Below are 20,113 nucleotides of genomic sequence, written 5' to 3' on the forward strand. Positions count from 1 at the left end.
GTAACATTCCAAACGTTTGACAGATGGTGTACTTTTATAACCCATATTGTGAGATCTGGGGCACAGATTAGGTTGGTTTCTTTATTTGCCGTTTCTGTTTTCAGATAAGGGTGAAATGTCCTGTCTGGATGAGGTGCCCTTTAAGATCCCTCTTGGCTTTCTTGAGGATGCTAAAGAAGAGGTTGAGCTCCTCACAGCTCCAGAAGTCACTTTACCCGACTACCTGAAGATACTGCAGGAAACTGAGGTCTGATGCTCTCTAAAATGCATGTTTTTGACCTGACGTGATCAGTTAACACACACTTTTCACATCGTGAAACAATCGCAGCTATTGTTTTCTTGAGCCATTTTGGGAAATACTTTCAACTAGCTGGTGCCAAGGTGAATTTTAGTGGATGTATGAAGTCAGTTATTTTCAGTTTCACACTGGTGTATTTCCTTACGTTAATGTTCCACTAACATTTGACCACCTTAATACATTTTATCTTCTTTGTGAAGAGTGTGTCAATGCTGTCTCAGTTTTTCTACTAAGAGTTCTTGGGAGAAATAAACAGATACAAAATTAACAATAGCTGATGTGCAGTTATGTGTATATAGCCATAAAAAGAATTTGGATAGAAGCTCAGATGATTTGTTCTTTGATGAACTGCATGAGAAATGTTCAAGACTTTTGATTGTGGTCTTCAGTATGTTGTCACTTGTGAGCACAGACTGAGATTTCTTGAGACTGAAGAGAAAGCGGAGATAATAAAAATTCTCAGGAGGAGAATCGTTGAATCTGGAGCATGCATTTTCTGTTCATTGAATCCCATTGCTGTTTTATAAAAGAGATTTTTTTTAGATTGATTTATTATTTTGTCATTCATTGACATTTATATATTTTAAATGTGGCTTAAGCATCCCTTCACATACACTATTGCTTTGTGATCAGTGAAAAATATTTTTGAATGAAGTCTCTTATGCTCACCAAGGCTGCATTTATTTGATACAAATAGTTAAAAACAGTAATATTGTGAAATATTATTGCAATTTAAAAGAACTATTTTAATATAATTTAAAGTGTGATTTATTCCTGTGATGCAAAGCTGAATTTTCAGCATCATTACTCCAGTCTTCAGTGTCGCATGATCCTTCAGAAATCATTCAGAAAAATATGCTGATTTGCTTTGCTGCTGAAGAAACATTTAATATTATTATCAATGCTGAAAACGCTTGTGCTGCTTAATATTTTTGTGGAAACACATTTTTTATAAATAAAAAGTTAAAAAGAAGAGCACTTGTTTGAAACAGAAATTCTTTGTAACTCTTTACTGTAACTTTTGATCAATTTGGTGCTTCCTTGCTGAAAGTATTAATTTATTTGACACATTACTGACCCCAAACTTTTGAAAGGTAGTGTATTTTATGCAGCCTCTTTCACATTAATATTCAGCACAGATCGAGAGGCGGCATCTCTCAAGGGAACTTTGATTTCTGTACTAATACTAAATTACTGAATGTGTTTCTGAAATCTTAAAGACCTATCCCAAGAGAGCATCTGCAACTTCCATAAACTGCATTAGGCTCAATGTAATTTGCCATGAGCATCCACTTATTACAGCAGCTGTCGGCCTTAATGTAATTTTGACTGAGTGCAGGCTGTCACTAACAAGGTCATGGGAAAATACAAAGACACTTGTGATTGCTCTATAATTACACTGACATGTAGTCTATCTAGTACACTGTTTGTTTAGCCCAGAGGTGTGCGAAAGACATGAGGACCATGTCAAAAACACAGTATAATTATATTTCTGATTACTAAAGCTAAACAGTGAGTGAGGGTGAAAAGAGTTCCTGGCTCTCAGTAATCAAGGGAATATTGTTGATGTAATTGTAACTGTAGATCCGTTGGGATAAAATGCCTAAAATTCCTAAGGGTTTGTGTGTTACTGGTCAAGGTTTTTGCAAAGAAAACACACTGCTCTAAGGGGTTGTTACAATCTAATCGAAATAAGCTAATGTGAACCTTTTATGGATATGTGTTGAACTTGAGTTTCTGTAAATTCTAAGTCATTTGTCCCACGGCTGTCCAAGAACAACATTGTGTACCTGCCTTAGAGCATTGCACGCTTGATTTTGCATTTAGGACTTGAATGGGATGCAAATTGTTGTGTAATATTTGGCTGGTGTGAATACTTCTCTTTTCACATCTGTTTTGTGGTTCTCAATGTTTCATAATGCTGATAACGGCAGATGTTAGTAATATTCAGAGGGATTCCCATAGCAGTAGCTCAGCATACATTTTAGATGAAGTTTAAGTTACTAGTGAAGCAAATCTTACTTTATGAGGGTTAGTCAGTGCAGTATTTATGCAATTATTGGGAATTATCCCTAATTGTGTACTTGGTTGTTTTGTTGATGTTAGTGGTCTTGGACTTTATACTGACACCTAGTGGCTTGGATGCACAATCACACAAAAGCAGAAGTATTCAGTTACCAGTGCTGTTGATGAAATGCATAGTTATCTTTGATGAATTTATTCCACCAGTGAAGGAGCTTTGACTGTAAAGTCTAGAAGTGTTGTCGTTAATTTATAGTGTTACAAAAACCCGTGCAGACAACTAATGTCTGGAATACTACTCGACTTTTTAAATCTGCAGTTTTTAAAACATTAGGCATCATGCACTTGTGGATTTTAGAAATGGTGACTGAGAAAAATTGGGCATCATATGCATTAAATGACTGAGGATCACACACCAGCAGACTTTCAAGTCATTCCAAACGTTTATAAAACTCTCACAGAAATGTGCATCTTGTTGCTTCGAGATGCATGAAAATGTAAAAATAATATATGTGACCCTGGACCACAAAACCAGTCTTAAGTCGCTGGGGTATATTTGTAGCAATAACCAAAAATGCATTGTATGGGTCAAAATGATCAATTTTTCTTTAATGCCAAAAATCATTAGGATATTAAGTAAAGATCATGTTCCATGAAGATATTTTGTAATTTTCTTACCATAAATATATCAAAACTTCATTTTTGATTAGTAATATGCATTGCTAAGAACTTCATTTGGACAACTTTAAAGGCCATTTTCTCAATATTTAGATTTTTTTGCACCTTCAAATAGTTGTATCTCGGCAAAATAGTGTCTGATCCTAACAAACCATACATCAATGGAAAGCGCATTTATTCAGCTTTCAGAAGATGTATGAATCTCAATTTCGAAAAATTGACACTTATGACTGGTTTTGTGGTCCAGGGTCACATATGTTGCCTAAAATCGGCTCAAAATATCAAACATGTTTGACATCCTTTGACCACACAGATTCATGGTCTGGCGCTTAAAAAAGAGAAAAATTGCAAACTATGTACATGTACATCATACAATATGTGATTTTCTGCTAAATCTGTCAGTTCCAACTGCCCAAAATCTGCAGACTGGTTCTGATTTTTGGTAACAAGCTTCGACTCATCTAGACTGTAAATCGAGGCCAAAATCTGGGCAAAAGTCATGTACTGTATTCCAGCCTTAAGAGAATGTTTTTCTTTTAAAATTGTGTATATAATTTCTAGGATAATACCATTATAAGCATTTTTCTTCTGGTCTGCAGAAAAAAAGCGATATCTTTAATGTAAGCAATTGGGTTGCAAGTTAAAAATAGATAGTGTTTTTGTAGTCATTATAAGACTGACATGCTCCCAGTTGGCTTCATTTTGATGTAGACTGGGTATGTAAACTGTTTACTGGGTATGTAAACAAAAACATTGGTTTATATGTCATCAGATGATGTTTGACATTGATGTTGGCATGTGAAACTCACATCTAAAAATGTATCGATTGTGTTTTGATGTTTCAGTATGTCTTCAGTCTGGAGAACTGGGTTCTCACGGGTCTCCAGGGCGGCTATCCAACCCTCAATCCCTGCTCTTCCTGCGAGCTGACGGCGACCTGTCCTCCATACTGGATTATGTTCAGCAGCCCTCAGGAGAGCAGGTTAGCCAGCCGCTGGAGCAGTGACTTCTGGGAACCCAACCCTCGTCCCCGCAGCCGCAGCTTAAATGCGGCCCACTACCGCACGATGAACGCTCAAGTCAAATTCACCATCTCTGACTCGGAAGATGAAGAGTTTACAGAAGAAGATCTTGCTGACGGTGAAGCACAGTCCAAACGAGGTGGTTTGGGTTTGCCAAGACAGGGGCCAGGTTTGAAAGACTTGCACACTTGTGGATCATCAAACTTCCTCAAGCTGCCTTCACCTTGCAGCCTCGCCGCACAGCGCCAGGGGACATCGTCTTCCCACTGCAGGCATAACTCACCCAAAAGAAACCTCCAGAGGAGTCAGAGCTCTGCTGGTCGTACTAATGCATCTCCCACAATCTCCCACAACAACTTTCAGTCTGAATGCACTAACAATCCCACCCCAAAGGTAAGACATCATCTTCAACTTGTGCAGTCTGCCTCAGAGTCCACACTTTGGTTATGAAATAATGTGCATTGTAGAGCGCTAGATTGATGGCGTATTTTTGTAGGCCAACCTGGAAGTTTGCATCACCCTGGTTCTCTTGACAAAACCCAAAAGGATTTTTAAATTGGTTTTTGGATTGTTTCATTAAATAAGGTCCGTGACAAAAAAACTAAAAAAGTTTATGATTACACACATTACACACTTTGTTTATCAAGGTAATCTTCATTTTTTTTTTTTTTTTTTTTGAAGCCTAAATACACTTGGCAGAATTTAAAAAGTGTAGGCTGTAAACAAAGTACACTACAGTCACAAGACTTCAACATCTACAAGACCTTCAATCTTAAAAATAACATTTCCCTGAAAGTTTGAGTTAGAATAGATTGCAAGAGTGTGAATATAAACACACCGAGGCTGTAAAAATGAACTTGTGAGTAGATGAATTTTCTTGTTCTGCGTGATGTTTAATGTCCCTGTCAACGTCTATAATGCTATAAAGTGAAAGCTTTAAAAAAACAACAACAAAAAAACAAGAATATTACTGGTGTATTTGGTTGCACTTTATTTTGATAGTCCACTTTAGACATTCTATTAACAAATTCATTTTGCAACTGCATGTCAACTAATTCTCATTAATTTATAAATTTACAAATTGAATAAATTGACATATACTTGCAAAGTTTCTCATAGTCAGTATGTTGTATGATGTTGTGGACCCATCAAAAATAAAGTGTTAGAAGATATTAAGCAAACAGTCTACTAATACTCTAATGACTGCTAGTTGACATGTAGTTGCAAAGTTACTTACTGTTAGTAGAATGTCTAAAGTGGACTATCGAAATAAAGTGTTACCGTGTATTTTGTTGAAAATGTGAAAATATCTTCAGGCTGTGTTCACCACTGACCTCTATTTCAAGCATTTAACCAATAAACTATTAAAAACCCCATTTATTTTGAGACGTTCATGGGCTTTGGCCTACAAAAACAGGCTTTTTGAAACCTAAAGTTATAAATGGGACACCCTATAGTCTTGTAGACTTCACAGATGTACATAAGTTGCACTTATTTCTATTGAGACACCTGCAAAGGTAAATGTGACCTTAAACTAAAGGTGATCCAGAGCCTCCAAAAACATGTCAAAAAACCAGAATGCAATTTTTGCAAAGTGAAGAATTGTCATCGTGACCAAGTGTGACTTTTCAGGACTCCTGTTTCAGTAATATTTATCGTTAATGCTAAGCAAAATAAATTTCTTCTTGCTCTTTGGTTGTCAGTGGGAAGAGTGGACACTAATCAAATGTTATTATTTTGAACTCAAGCAATGGGACTAAAAGTATAGTGATTTTTCATCCACATATACGCACACATCCTTCTCAGCATATAGATTTCACTACAAGTACGAAGTGCAATGAAGTATAAAGTGCAATGAAACAAAACAGACACATTGTTCATTTAGATGCCAAAAGATGTGGTTTAAATTTACTGCAAATGGCAGGTCATTAGTGGCTCTGTAACAAACATTTTAAATAAACGGCACTCCTCTTTACTGGAGATGTTTGGGTAAGTCTTGATGTACCAAAATTACAGTTTGTACTCTATGGGAGTATAAATACAGACAGCCCTGCACAGACAACTAATTTCTTTAATCTATTTGCAAAATATGTTGTATGTCTTTGAAGAAGACCTTTCCTCAGTTGCCAATTCACTGAAGTTTTTAATAGTTCAGAGCTCACAATAACAGTTGTCCTTAGAAGGCAAACCTTGGCCTTACTATAAATGGCTTTAACTGACAAGCCTCCAATAAGTCCAGAAAGGCATTTTAATCACTCGTGCAAGAGACATCCGAGTCCTGCCGGTCTTCCAGAAACATTTAGTCATTTCTCACCACGTTCCAGAAGGATTCATTGTAAATCCTGCGCTAATGTCTCACTGTGACTGCTAGGTATTTTGTTGTTCCTCAAGAAATGACTGTCTGAGCATCCCATTCAATTCATTCAGATATTAGACATGAATGACTTTTCTGAAGTGCTTCTCTCTTTTTTTTGTTTTGTTTGGTGCACATTTCTGCAATGTCTCAGAAGATGAACTAGCTAATAATAGCGAGTGCTAAGTCATTTCCTGGAATCTTCCCAAGCTGCAACACATTCGTCTGGATTAGCTAGTGGAAGTGTTCGGGAAATGTCTTTCTCAGCAAAACTACGATTCAAGGTTATGCCTTTGAATGACGGTCTAATCCAACACGTTATTAATGTTCATGACGTCATCTCCTGCTCGGCCACGCGGTCACGATGCACTGAATATGGCAGGGGGCTTGTGGTTTTTCATTACAGTTTTTTTCATTTACAGTTACAGTGTTTTTTTTAAACGTGAACGGGAAAAGAATTAAATGCTTTTTCCAGAAGTTTAATGACCTTTGCTGTTGTTTTATTCCATGTTTGGCTATTTCCTCCAGGGATCACTGAGACTCAAGTGCTGAAACTCTTTGTGAACTTCAGTATTTGAATGGCAATAACAGGGTCATTTAAAATATGGGCATGACAAATGTATCCAAAACCCTATAATTGCTCGACAAAACCTCAAAACTTCATGAAATTTGGTAAATATGTGCAACATGTGATTCTGAAGAAGCATGCAAACTTTTATGTGGATCAGGCAATAGTTGGCGCTATAACAGGTTAAAAACTTTATAGTATTTCTATAGCAAATTACCTAAAATTGCTTAAAATGGTAGTTTTTATCTCACATTTAGATGGTTTACTAAAATGCATTATTTTTATTCTGTCATCAATTACTTACCTTCAAGTTGTATGGGTTTCTTTATTCTGTTGATCACAAAAGAAGATAATTTGAAGAATGTTGGTGACCAAACAGTTGACGGTAGCATTGACTTCCATAGTATGGAAAAATACTAAATGATGACAGTAGCTGTAGATTCTGTAGCTCAGCTGGTAAAGTGGCATTAATAACACCAAGGTCATGGATTTGATTCCCAAGAAAAGCACATACTGATAAAATGAACTTCTTGAATATGCTGTAAATCGCTTTAGATAGATGTAGTAACCGAACGCGTTGATGCAAATGTTTTCAGAACATATTTAAAATGTTGTTTTTAAGTGTGAATCAAACCTTGCACCAACAATAGTGTTTATCATTCTAGATTTTCTCAGTATTGTGTTTCCTGCCCTCATCTCTCAAGGGTATTGTGACCATGAGGCGCTGTTGTTGTTTTTTCCAGGCCCAGGGTTCATCCTCCCCCCCGGCCCCTTCACGGCCACTCAATTCCCACGCTGCCATCCTGGACTCTTCGGTTGAGCTGCTCTCCGCTCTCAGCCCAGAGGAGAGGGAGCTTCTGGCGGCCGTGACCGAGCGGGGCTACCCTCTCCGTACGGCCATCATCGCCCTCCAGAAAACTGGCCAGCAGAGTCCAGAGCAGGTCAGTGAGGGAGATCTGTTACAGGGATTCAGTGTGAAATAAGAGATGGGATTCATTCGCGGGTCGAGATGTAATGCTGAGATTCTCTGCACCGTCCTTGGTGTATCGCAGGGGAAGGTCAATCAAAGTGCATGCTGGGTTACCAGTATAGTTCAGTTGTGTGTTTATGAACGAATGCTTGACCACATTTATGTTTCTCATAATCATAAAAACCTTTAGACTAGGTTTGAAATGCTTTACAATAATAATCTTTTAATTTCACTGAAATTAAATCTGAAATAAATTGTTCATTGAAATAAATCTGAAAAAAATATAAATAACAGATAAAAATATTAAACTTAAAACACTTAATTAAGAATGCTGCCTTGGCAACTAACTAAAAATCATTTGAAGTCAAAGAACTAAAATGTTGATACTAACAAACAAGAATAAGTTCTAATACAAAATATTAATAAATACTATAATATGATATTTATTAACAATTTATATAGCTAATAATATTACATATTTTATAAATAAAATATATAAAAATTGTCATACTGTACTTTCATTTTTGTCATTTCATTTGACGACTTAAAGTATTTCAAATAATTAAAGCAAATATTTTTTGTGTTATTCATATCTGCAGCTTTTAATAGAGACTGACATTTTTTAAGTTCAGTACACTGTATAAAATTTTATGATTTTAAGTCATGACTACTTATGTTTTTACATTAATTTAACTCATCAAACTAATTTATATGAGCTATATTAGATATAAAATATTCAACTCGATTTTTTAATAATTTCAGTTTAATTGACTTAAGTTGATTACACTTACAAATTTAAGGCAGCAACCGAATTTTAGTTTTGAAGATGAAATTGGTGATTTTAATTTTTTTTTTACAGTGTGCTTTCAGTCTCATAACAATATGTCCATGAAAGCTTTTGTCTATCCAGGTCACTGGAGAAGGTCTGTTTGAAAAGCACCTGCTGTTTTATTTAATTTGTTTGATCAGATATACTCTATTCATCCTGAAAACTTAAGTAATGGCAGAAATCATTGGCAGAGATTTCACTCACAATCCCTGTGTGCTTCAGTTTCAGCTCTGTGCCACAAACATCTGGTTCCATCCTCTTTTATTTGATTCTGGGTATGATGAGAAAAAAACAAAAATAGATACCAGATCCCCCTGAAGTTTCCAAAATGAGCTAGTATCTAGTTCTCAGAATTACAAAACTTCCCTGAGGAAAACACTTGTATGGAAGCAGAATAATGCCAATAGTTTTTGAAACATAAAGCATGCTGAATTCCACAAATCTAAAAAAAAGATGCATTGCAATTAACAGTGCTTGAATTTGAATGCCTTGTATTTCCAGGGCTTGCATTTTTAAGTCCTGAAATATAACAGTTGTTTATTTAAGCTGTGAATATTTCAATTCTAAATATTTCACACACATTTTCATAATTAAAAATTTAATAATTCATATTCACCTTACAGAATTCACTTCCAAAATATTCAATCTGTTTAAAAATAAGATGTATAATATTCGACAGGCAAATTTTGGTCATTTTATTTCACTTTCCGAATTCGCTGCCACAAATTCAGTGGTTACAATTCGGCAGAAAATTTGGCGTTGCACAATCGGGACCCGCAGGAATAGCAGTAGAGCACCGATGCATGATCTCCAGCTGATGTCAGCCGCTCACCAGCAGGTGGCGCAATCGGCTGTTGATGAAGGCCATTCATTCGCAAAAACTGATTTGCAGAAATGGAGCAAGTGCTAAGTAGAAGTTTTGATGATTTTTTATTCTGTATTTCGGTTGCTTAGTTTCTGTAACTTTGTATCATGGCTTGTGTGACTGTGCTGTAATACTGGGGTTCCCCGTCACACTCCAGGATTGCGTAACCGCCTCAGTGATATAACTAATACAGTGATATAAAACCTCAGATCTCAGAACACACTTTACTGATGATTATCCGAACTATATACAGGCAAGCAGATGTGGAATATGAACTAACGCGCAAGGTTTCACGCTGTTTCCCTCAGAAATCGGTTAAAGAAAACGCGTAGCAATGACAGCTATTATTAGGCTTGTTTGAGATCAAAGGCGTATTGCGTTATTCTCACTCGTGCTGTGCTGCAGATAAATGTGATATAATTTCAGTTCTGTTGTTTTTATATGTATATAGATATGACGAACAAGACACTCAAAGTGCTTGCTATTTACAGTTTTTCTCAAATGCTAAAACACATTTCACAAACGTTTCCTCCATGTTCCCCAATGTCTAAACACAACACCCTTTTCTAAAGCTACATAAACACAACCACACCTTCTCACTTCAAAACTCAAACTTTCACACCAAAAGAGCAGCTCGAAGCTTTCAAAAATGTAAACACTATACACATCATTACACACTACAGCAAAACAATTGAAAACACAATGCGCAATTTGTGAGAAGGTTCTTTGTTTCATAACTGCCAATGCATATTTTTAGAAACTTTACAGTAATGGATCTTCTTAGATCTCTGCAGAGGATTAGGCATTTAGATTTGTGAGTTTCATATGAAGAGTATAAATCTATAGTAAATTCTGCATGTACACTACTGTAACACAACTCACTGCAAAAACAGAATCTATTGCACACAACAATACTCTTGAAAACATGATCAGGGTGTGAAGTTTTTTTATTTACTTTATTCACACCACACACACACCACAATCACTGTGCGGCATCATGTTGCTGAGCTGCATCGGGCCACATCACATCATCCACATCGCAGGCTATATTGTCTCTTGCCAGGCACCGCGGGAAAAACGCCCTGGAATGGCGAATCCATCCTTGGAAGGCCTCCACTGGGATGTCAACACAGGCCAGCTCCATTGCCCTTAGGAGGTTCTCTCTAGTGTATGGTTGTCCGTCATAAACCTTCCATCTCCACGATGAGAAGAACTCCTCTATAGGGTTCAGGAAAGGGGAGTAGGGTGGCAGACAGACGTTTAAAAAGTGGTTACTGTTGGTGGTGAACCACTCTCTGATTTGGTTTGTTCTGTGGAAGCGTACATTGTCCCAAATGATCACATAAATGTGATGTGCGGGCCCAGGATGGTGTTGTTGGCGGTCCAGGAGGATGTCTTTTAGCTCCTCTAGGAAGGTGAGGAGACGTTGGGTGTTGTAAGTCCCAAGGACAGCATGCCGGTGGACAAGCCCCTCCGAACCCATGACCGCACAAAGAGTAATATTACCCCCCCCGTTGGCCAGGAACCTCAGTGATGGCTCTTTGGCCAATGATGTTACGGCCTCTTTGCCTTCGTTTCTGCAGGTTGAAGCCAGCCTCATCCAGGAAGAGGTACTCATGAGGTCTGGCCATCGCGTCCAACTGTAATATCCTCTGTGAAAATGTGAAAGTGTACAGGTGTTCAGAACAACAGTCAATCAGGTAGCACAGTATTGTCCAGAAGTAATGTAGGCCACTGAGCAACACAGTATGTCCACTAACTGTACTGTGAACATGGATGTATACTTACTTGCACATACTCGTAACGTAGGTCTTTGTGTCGCGCAGAGTTGCGCTCAAAGGGAACCCTATAGACCTGTTTCATCCGCATCTTTTGGCGCCGGAGAACTCGGTCTATTGTGGCCAAGCTGACATAATCACTGCTCTCAAAGTTGACATTATCGGCAATGACTTTGTCTCTGATCTCCCGGAGTCTGATGAGGTTGTTCTCACGAACCATATCCACAATGAGGGTTTCTTGTGCCGCTGTAAATATGGCAACCCTCCCACCTCTATGTGGCATTCTTTCGACTCTAAAGAAAGAAACATGTGTTGTCAATTGACATGTTTTACAATACAGTAACAACTGATTTGAAACCAATAGACTACTTTCACAGGCTTGTAAAATTGTATTGTGACAAAGAAAGCAATAGAGTACAATACCTGTTGTGTTGTCTGAATGCCCTGATAATGGTGGCCACGGTGAACCTACTCAGGTTTGGACGGACTCTTAGTCCTGCTTCAGCCATTGTCATGCCATGGACAATGACATGGTCAATGACTGTTGCTCGCATCTCGTCCGTAATGATGGTGCGAGGTTGTCTTGCTCTCCCTCCTGGACCTTCTCCTCTCCCTTGTTGGCCTCCTCTTCTTCCTCGTTGGCCTGCTCCTCTTCCTCCTCTGATTTGAACTCCTCTTCCTCGTTGGCCTGCTCCTCTTCTTCCATGGCCAGCTCTTCTCCCTCCTCTGACTCTAATTCCTCTTCCCCTGACTCTGCCTTCATCCATTGTGTTTGTTTGGAATCTTCAGCAAACTGTGCACTCTGAACTTGCTTTTATACATGTGGTCACAGCATTAGCAACAAGTGTCTTCAATTTTGAGGCGTTGTGTGTAATGAATGACGCCAGGTATGTTCATTGTGTTCAAATATTGCGGACTGTGGCAAGCATTTTGCATCACATGAGCTTTCATTTGAGAATATGAGCAGAGTTCTTTTGCAACTTGTGTTTTAGCAAGGAAAAATGTGTTAAGATTTATGAGAACGGAGGATTGTGTTTTGTGAATTGTGTCTTCATGTGAAATGTGTTTATGATATTGGAAAACGATGGCTAGATTTAGTAAATGTGTTTAGACAACTGGTCATTTGGTTTAGAGGATTGGCTTTTGTGTTTTAGCATTTGAGAAAAACTCTAATCCCATGCGAAAGAAAGGCGTATTTATCATCCATTTCTACTTTAATACAAATTTTTATAGAAATATGACAACAATAACATCTCACACAGAGATTGCACTGTCATAGTGTTTGGGAATATTCAAGAATAATTTAAAATACACAATCACAAGAAATCAGATAAAACATTTTAGCAGAGAACGCAGCATCACAGTTGTGTGAACAAATGAGCTGTGTCGTCTGAGTCTTTTTTCATCTTATGGGTGCATTTCTACCAATAATGAAGCATTGTAATCATTAGGAATTTGTTTTCCTCTGTCCAGACTCCAAAGCTTACTTGAATTTGTTCTAGATCTTTAGATTCCTTGAAAGCCCTGAAGTTTCTGTGAAGTCACTGACTGACTGGCCAGCGAAGCCTGTTTATTTTATATTCAGCTGTATCCTCAGTTGCCCAGTGAGACGCTCAGCATGACATCAGACAGCTGGTTGGGAAGGATGATCAGATTTTAATCAACAAAGCTCATCTTGTTACACAGATTAATCAGACCAGCCGCTCCTTCGTGACTCTTATCCACACACTTCTCACGTTTCACGCCGCTCCACTTTCAGTCCACTCTGAGCCTGACATGATATCTCACATTCATCTAATGATCTTTCAGAAGTCCACAGCTATGATGACATATTGTTGCGTCGACAGTGTGCCTAATAACCAGACCAGCTGATCTAATCACTCCGTGTTAGGGGATAAACCAGTGCTCCCCAAAAGTCCATTAGAACTGGACCTGGCCTTGTTTTCATGAAGCGTTTGAGAATCTCAGAGGGCTTTTCTTCAGTCACGCTCCTGCAGTTAAAGTGATTCATGATGTATCGTGTTTGTGTTCGTGTGCAGTATGAAGGATTGTTTGTTTGTTCTCTTGCAGATCTTGAGTTATATGGTGGCGTGTGATCGGTTATGTGAGCTCGGCTATGATGAAGCTCAGGTTGAAGAAGCACTTGAGATGTTTCAGAACTGTGAGACCAAGGTATGTATATGACTTTTTTTTTTTTATGTGCTGCCACAAACAGTCTCTTATGCTCACCAACGCTGCATTTATTTGACCAAAAATACAGTAAAAACAGTAATATTGTGAAATATTTTTACAATTCAAAATAACTGTTTTCTATTTGAATATAGTTTAAAATCTAATTTATTCCTGTGATCAAAGCCGAATTTTCAGCACCATTATTCCAGTCTTCAGTGTCACAAGATCCTTCAGAAATCATTCTAATATTCTGATTTACTGCTCAAGTTGTTCTGCTTCATATTTTTGAGAGTAGTGTTTTTTTTAGAATTCTTTGATAAATAGAAAGTTTATTTGAAATAGTACTTTTTGGACCATTAAATGTTTTATTGTCACTTTTCAGCAATTCAGTGCATCCTTGTGGAATAAAAGTATTGATGATAATATTTTGACCAACCACAAATCTTTGAATGTATATTGTAACCTTATTTGTTCTTCTATTTTAGGCTGAGGAGTTCCTTCACCTTCTTGCTCAGTTCCATGAGATGGGCTTCCAGCAGCATGCCATTAAAGAGGTTCTTCTGGTGCATGAGAACCACAGAGAGCGAGCGCTGGAGGAGCTCATGACCCGCGTTGCCTGATCCCATCCATGTTATGATGCAGTGAATTAGCTGTGATCATGGTTTGTGCTATTCACCGAGCTCATATAGCTGTTGCTTGTTTTTCATATGCTGGACTGTGTTTATTAGTTGTGCATTCTAGACATGTGTTGAGGCCTTGGGGAAAAGCACAATTTGACAGTCAACGCCATGATTTTATAGTGTTTTCCATAGCAAACAAACTTTTGTTGCTTTATTTATTGAAATGTAAACCATTGGTATTTTTTTTTTCCTTGGAATTCATTCAATTAGTAAACTTTTTAAAATGTATTAATTGTTAAGCCATAAATATATATGGACTTTTTAACATCATATTCATCTTTCCAGTTTCTATATGGTGCCTCCATTTACTTACAGCTGAAAAACCCAAGGTGAGACAGTGTAATTTGCACTATTTCTGGTTTGTATTTATCTAAATGATTTTTTGTCAGCCCGAAGCCCTTTGACATAAAATATTTTCTTGAATTACCCCTAAAGTCAATATTTCAACAATTTAACAACACATTTGCATATTTTTGCTGCTCTGATGTTAGTTAATGGTCAAATGACATGCAGGAAAACAAATAAAATATTTCATCATTTTGTGTTTTATTTGGGTTTTTAATTTTGTAATGTATTGGTCAAAAAATATTGTAATTATTTTGGCATATATTGCAATTGTGATTTGATAAACTGCGATATGATAAACATTTCAGCTCATAAGAAAATGTCCCATGCTACTGCTAAAACATCAAGGCAAAAAGAACCAGGAGACATTATCATTTTAAATGATAAAAATAAAACTATTGTTTAAAAAAACACAATAATAATCTGACAAAAATATAAAGGCATACAGAACAAATAGACAATTTCAGTGATTAAAAAAAGCTATTTGCTTTATTATTACAATTATTATTATTTTAGGACAGAAGTATATTATTGTAATATTATAATTGCACTTTAAAATAAACTGAACATTAATGATAAATTTGAATTACATTTTTAATTACAATTAATTTTGTCATTTTTAATTACAATGCTAATTTAATTAGAAAATGAAATTATACAAATGAGATTGAACTCATTTTAATGTAATAATTGCGTTAAGCCATTCGTCGCAATTTCAGTTTTGTTTCGATTTCAGCCTTATTCATTTTCTTCAATTTTTCATTATATAGATTCAATGCTTTATTAGCTTTTCATCAACTCACAAACCCTTGTTCGGGAAACCCTGATGTGATGTACAGTATTATGTGTCGGACAGCACAGATGTAATAAATGATTTACTCCGGTTCAGTTGTTGCAGAGTTCCAGCAATGGCATTGGTAACCTACCTAAAAAATATTTGCGTTTGGGTGATGCATTTGCACAGATGACCACTGTAAACACAAAATGACTATTCAATATGAAATGTCAGTCAAATATTTGGAAGAAAACCAATATCTAAACAATAATACCAATGTCTCATTGTTCTCGTTTCTGAAAAAACCTCGCATTTCTGAGGTCAACACACGCTTTAATTTGTCAATTTCACTTTGGTATTTGTGAACATTATTATATGGCAAAGTTCCTATAAAATGTTACCTTCAGTGTTAAACAACTGCCAGACATCATAAGCGAATAGCAAAGTCCTGCCAAGATCTATAGATTCTGTTGTTAGGCTGCCAGAGATTGGACACAATGTTTTCATTGTGGTAACATGATTAGTTATCAGTGTGTCTTCAGGTTCCCTTGTAATGAGTGGACCTTCTACAACAGTTATGAAAGCTTGCAGGAATGTCTGGATATGATTTGAGTGTTTGAACAGTCAAAGAGTCGCCACACTGTTACACTCTTACCGTTTCATGAGGTCATAAATGATTGTATGAATAAAGTATCATTTCTGATGAGTATGTTTCTCCTCCCAGCTGATCTTAAACTTTCTCTCACAGTCTTCAAGGTTCTGCGCTCTTTCCTTGCGGCCTTATCTGACCCTGGCGCTTCTGGTATGGGTACACCAGAGATTGAGTTTTACAGATGGCGTGTTTGATATAAAAAGAGGAAATGTTTTTATATTTTGGTCTTATGTTGCCATGGCAACATATACTGTAATGACCATCACTCATGTGTAATACAGTCATGAAGATTTATAGGGCCTGTTTGTTTTCCATTAATCGCATCTCACATTTGCCTCCAACTGGTCTGTGTTATTCTGGCAGTGTGTGAATAGTTAAATGTTGTTTAAATTTAACACAAACTGCAGTTAACTAATTGTTTGGACTGATTTGATGAAGGAAAGAGAGGCTTGAAATTTTGCACTAGTTTCACAAAGAACAATGTAGGTTTCTAAGGTTGAATGCATATACTATCGCGTAAAAAATTACTGATTACCATTTTTTATTTCCAAATATGTAAACTCTCAAAAATTTGGGGTCAGTATGAGTTTTTACATTAAATTGATTAAAAGTAACATTTAAAAGGTGTTTTTCAAATAAATGTTGTTTTTTTTACTTTCTATTCATCAAAGAGTCCTGAAAAAAAAGAATCATGGTTTCCACAAAAATATTAAGCAGCACAACTGTATTCAACATTAATAATAAATATTTCTTGCCCAGAAAATCAGCATATTAGAATGATTTCTGAAGGATCATGTGACACTGAAGACTGGAGTAATGATGCTGAAAATTAATGACATTTTAAAATATATTCAGATAGAAAACAGCTATTTTGAATTGTAGTAATATTTCACAATATTATGTTTTTTATTGTATTTTCTATTTAAAAAAAAAACGTCTTAATGAGCATAAGAGACTTTCTTTGAGACTTTTGAACAGTATAGTGCATAGTAAAAAAAAAAATAGCCTACTGAAAAGTAAATTAATTAGAATTTTTTTATTAATTTGATGTCCAGTACAAGTGTAAATGTTCATAAATTGGGAATGCAAATATCACGTGAGGATAATTCCTCTCTGAGATATTACTTCAAGAAGGTTATGAGCTTTTACCTCTTATTTGAACTTTTGAGCAGGATGAAATTTGTTCAAAATTTATCTTTCTCTGCCAATTAAAATATTTGTGGCACTAAACTAATGTCAAATTAAGTGAAATTCTAGGAATCTGTTGTTGCTTACCATTTACTGCTATTTTTAATAAACTCATTCAACACAATGTACAGAAGCACTTGAGCTGAGGCCACAGGAGATCTCAACTCCATTATCTTTCCTTTGTAAAAGCACTCTGCTTTGCTTTGGCAGTCTCAAGAGGAACGTCCACATGGAGCCGATTCTTGGAAATCCAGTCATTTGTTTTTTCGTCCTCCATTTGTTGTCCTCGATGGCGTATTCTACTGTCGCTCTGCGGTTCACCGTGAACACAGAGTCACCTCGCACTACCGCAGTAAACAAAGCCCCCTTACTGTTCTCGTACTGCCCGGGCATGGCCGTCCACTGACCTGAGGTCAGATTGTAACAATCCATCACGCATCTCAAAAAATCATCAGATGGCCCGTTCCTCATGACGTACAGATTGTCCCTGTGGGCCACCATGCAGTGTCCGTAACTTTGATGCCGAACGAGTGTCGTGATTAACACCCATTCATCTTTGTTTGTGACATACTCATAAATCTCAGTAGCGTCTTTAGGTTTCCAAAGGCAGATGAATTCTTCCAAAGGCAGATGAAGTCTTCTCATGGCTTTGGCGCAAGCGATGGCAGAAGCAGGTCTTGGAAGATGAGCAGCAAAGCTCCAGGTATCCGAAGAGACTTTGTACTTCTCCACAGAGGACATTACGGTCTTCTCAAACTCTCCGCCGATGATATAAAGGTCACCCACATGACCTACCAAAGTACAGTTGTAGCGAAGTTGCTGAGGGCTGGAAAATGTGCTCCAAGTGTCTGTAGAGACATCGTAGCAGAAACCAGAATCCACAACTTTATTGGAAATATCATAGACTCCTCCAACAATGTAGAGCTTGTTGTCTAAAACCGTAACTCCAGCCATGGTGGTGCTGGCATTGAGAGGCAAGTGAGTAAGAACCTTCCAGTCTTTCTCATCCTCATCAAGGTAACAAACGGTCCTCATGAAGTCCTGCAATAGCTTGATGGTTGGCGAATGAGAGCTGACGGTAATGTATGTACTAGGAACAAGAGACTCCACATATTCAATCAACTCCTCTGGCAAGCACTTCACATCTTCTTTGAGGTCTACATACATGTCGTGAATGAACAAAGCTGAGCTTTTGAAAAGCTTCAATAACCCAAAAGTAGCCGCTGTGTGATACATAAGAAGACAGTTGTCTGAATTGATAACATCGATGAGATGCTCAGTTAGAAGCTCTATCTGAAGGAACGCGGCGCATTGGATGGCGTCAACAATTTCGTCAGCGCTCAACATGGGTCTTTCGCCATGTATCACACGGAGGGCTACCAGGAAGCCATGAACACTTGGCTCCAGAAGACAAATCTCATCCTCCATGCATTCCTTCATCCCAGATTGGAAAAGGGCCAAATCTCACTTTCACAATTGTTCTTGTGAAACCCATAGGCTGGTAAAGCGTCTTCCTCACGTCGATCTCTGTGCCAGCACAGCTGCTCGTCTCCATCAAGTTACCTCCGGTCATTTTCATCTACAAATACCCGCTTCTGCAGAGTCAAACGTATCTTGAAGACATACACAGCACCATTGACTATCCATGATGTCTTCTAAAGCAAGGCAGATGCATTTGACCGAGTGTGCATTGTTTGTACTACTCCTAACTACAAGAATAGAACCGGCTATACATAGAAGTGAAAAGTGTGGCAGCATTATGCTGCTTGGAAAGCAGTGGCAGATAGCCATCGCTGTAGAGGGCAGCCGTCATCATGGTTATTTATTACCTTTTGTACTTGGCAAGAATTAAAAGCAGGCTGAAAATTTCATCTTCTCCTTTTGATGAACAGGTGAAATGCCTAAAGCTGTAACAATGGTATGCCTGTAAGGGTCAGTCTTTGTTGTGGGTCAGCATTCCGGGTGAACATGTGACTGCTCAAAATAAAATCTGAATGCAAATAAAAAGACTTAGTATACTCCTATTGGAAGTGGGGGATGCCTTCAAAAGCATAGTTGATTAGATTGCAGACAGTAGACTGTTTAATTGTTATCTTGACTATATTGTCTCCAAATGATATATAATCTTTGAGTTAGATAACTGTTTCTCTGACTTTTACAGAGCATAAGCCCACATATTATAGAAATGCCACTGTAAATAGGCCATGTCGTACAATGCATAATAGGGCCTATGAGTCACTCATTTAAACTCATTAAAAATCTAAAAGTCTCTTAAATACTTGCGATATTGATTAACTCCCCTTACGTTTATTTAAAAAAAAAAAAAAAAATAGAAGCCATTACAAAATTTGTAATGGTTTTACTGGTTATAATGGGACTTGGGCACCTGTGGGTCTCTACTGGTAATTGGTCGCCTTCTATTGATGGCTTGTTAAAACCAATAAATCCTAATGAAATATGTCCCAAAACACACTACAGAAAACCATTTTTAATGGTTTGGTTACACTTTATTTTGATAGTCCACTTTAGACATTCTACTAACTATAAGTAGCTTTATAACTACATGTCAACTGCATGTCAACTAATTCTCATTAATTTGCAACTACATGTCTACTAACTCTCAGTAGGGTAGGTTGAGGGGTAGTAGAATAAGTTGACATATACTTGCAAAGTTTCTAATAGTCAGTATGTTGTATGTTGTGGACCCATCAAAATAAAGTGTTAAGCAGACAGTCTACTAATACTCTAATGACTGCTAGTTGACATGTAGTTACAAAATTACTTACTGTTAGTAGAATGTCTAAAGTGGACTATCGAAATAAAGTGTTACCAATGGTTTTAATGGTTAAAAGTTGATGGTTTGTAATGTTTGTAATGGTATTTGTAGTGGAAACCATTAGAATTTTCTGTGATGGTTT

General features: G+C 37.2%; 1 protein-coding gene and 1 pseudogene across 2 annotated transcripts in view; one reads left to right on the forward strand and one right to left on the reverse strand.

The window, feature by feature from the left end:
• LOC306880475 (uncharacterized protein) overlaps positions 1 to 16,060 on the forward strand; it is an 18,302-nt gene extending 2,242 nt beyond the window's left edge. The window contains exons 2-6 of the mRNA XM_079434005.1: positions 105 to 247; positions 3,844 to 4,413; positions 7,685 to 7,882; positions 13,454 to 13,555; positions 14,041 to 16,060. Coding sequence (XP_079290131.1) covers positions 116 to 247; positions 3,844 to 4,413; positions 7,685 to 7,882; positions 13,454 to 13,555; positions 14,041 to 14,175 — 1,137 coding nt within the window. The 5' untranslated portion in view covers positions 105 to 115 and the 3' untranslated portion in view covers positions 14,176 to 16,060. The remainder of the gene's footprint in view (positions 1 to 104; positions 248 to 3,843; positions 4,414 to 7,684; positions 7,883 to 13,453; positions 13,556 to 14,040) is intronic.
• Positions 16,061 to 17,306: 1,246 nt separating this feature from the next.
• LOC306878394 (kelch repeat and BTB domain-containing protein 13-like) lies at positions 17,307 to 18,768 on the reverse strand (annotated as a pseudogene). The gene has a single exon. The product of its transcript is annotated as a kelch repeat and BTB domain-containing protein 13-like (transcript).
• Between the last annotated feature and the right edge of the window lie 1,345 nt (positions 18,769 to 20,113).

Source organism: Barbus barbus, assembly GCF_936440315.1.
Source record: "Barbus barbus genome assembly, chromosome: 1".
Classification (NCBI taxonomy): domain Eukaryota; kingdom Metazoa; phylum Chordata; class Actinopteri; order Cypriniformes; family Cyprinidae; genus Barbus; species Barbus barbus.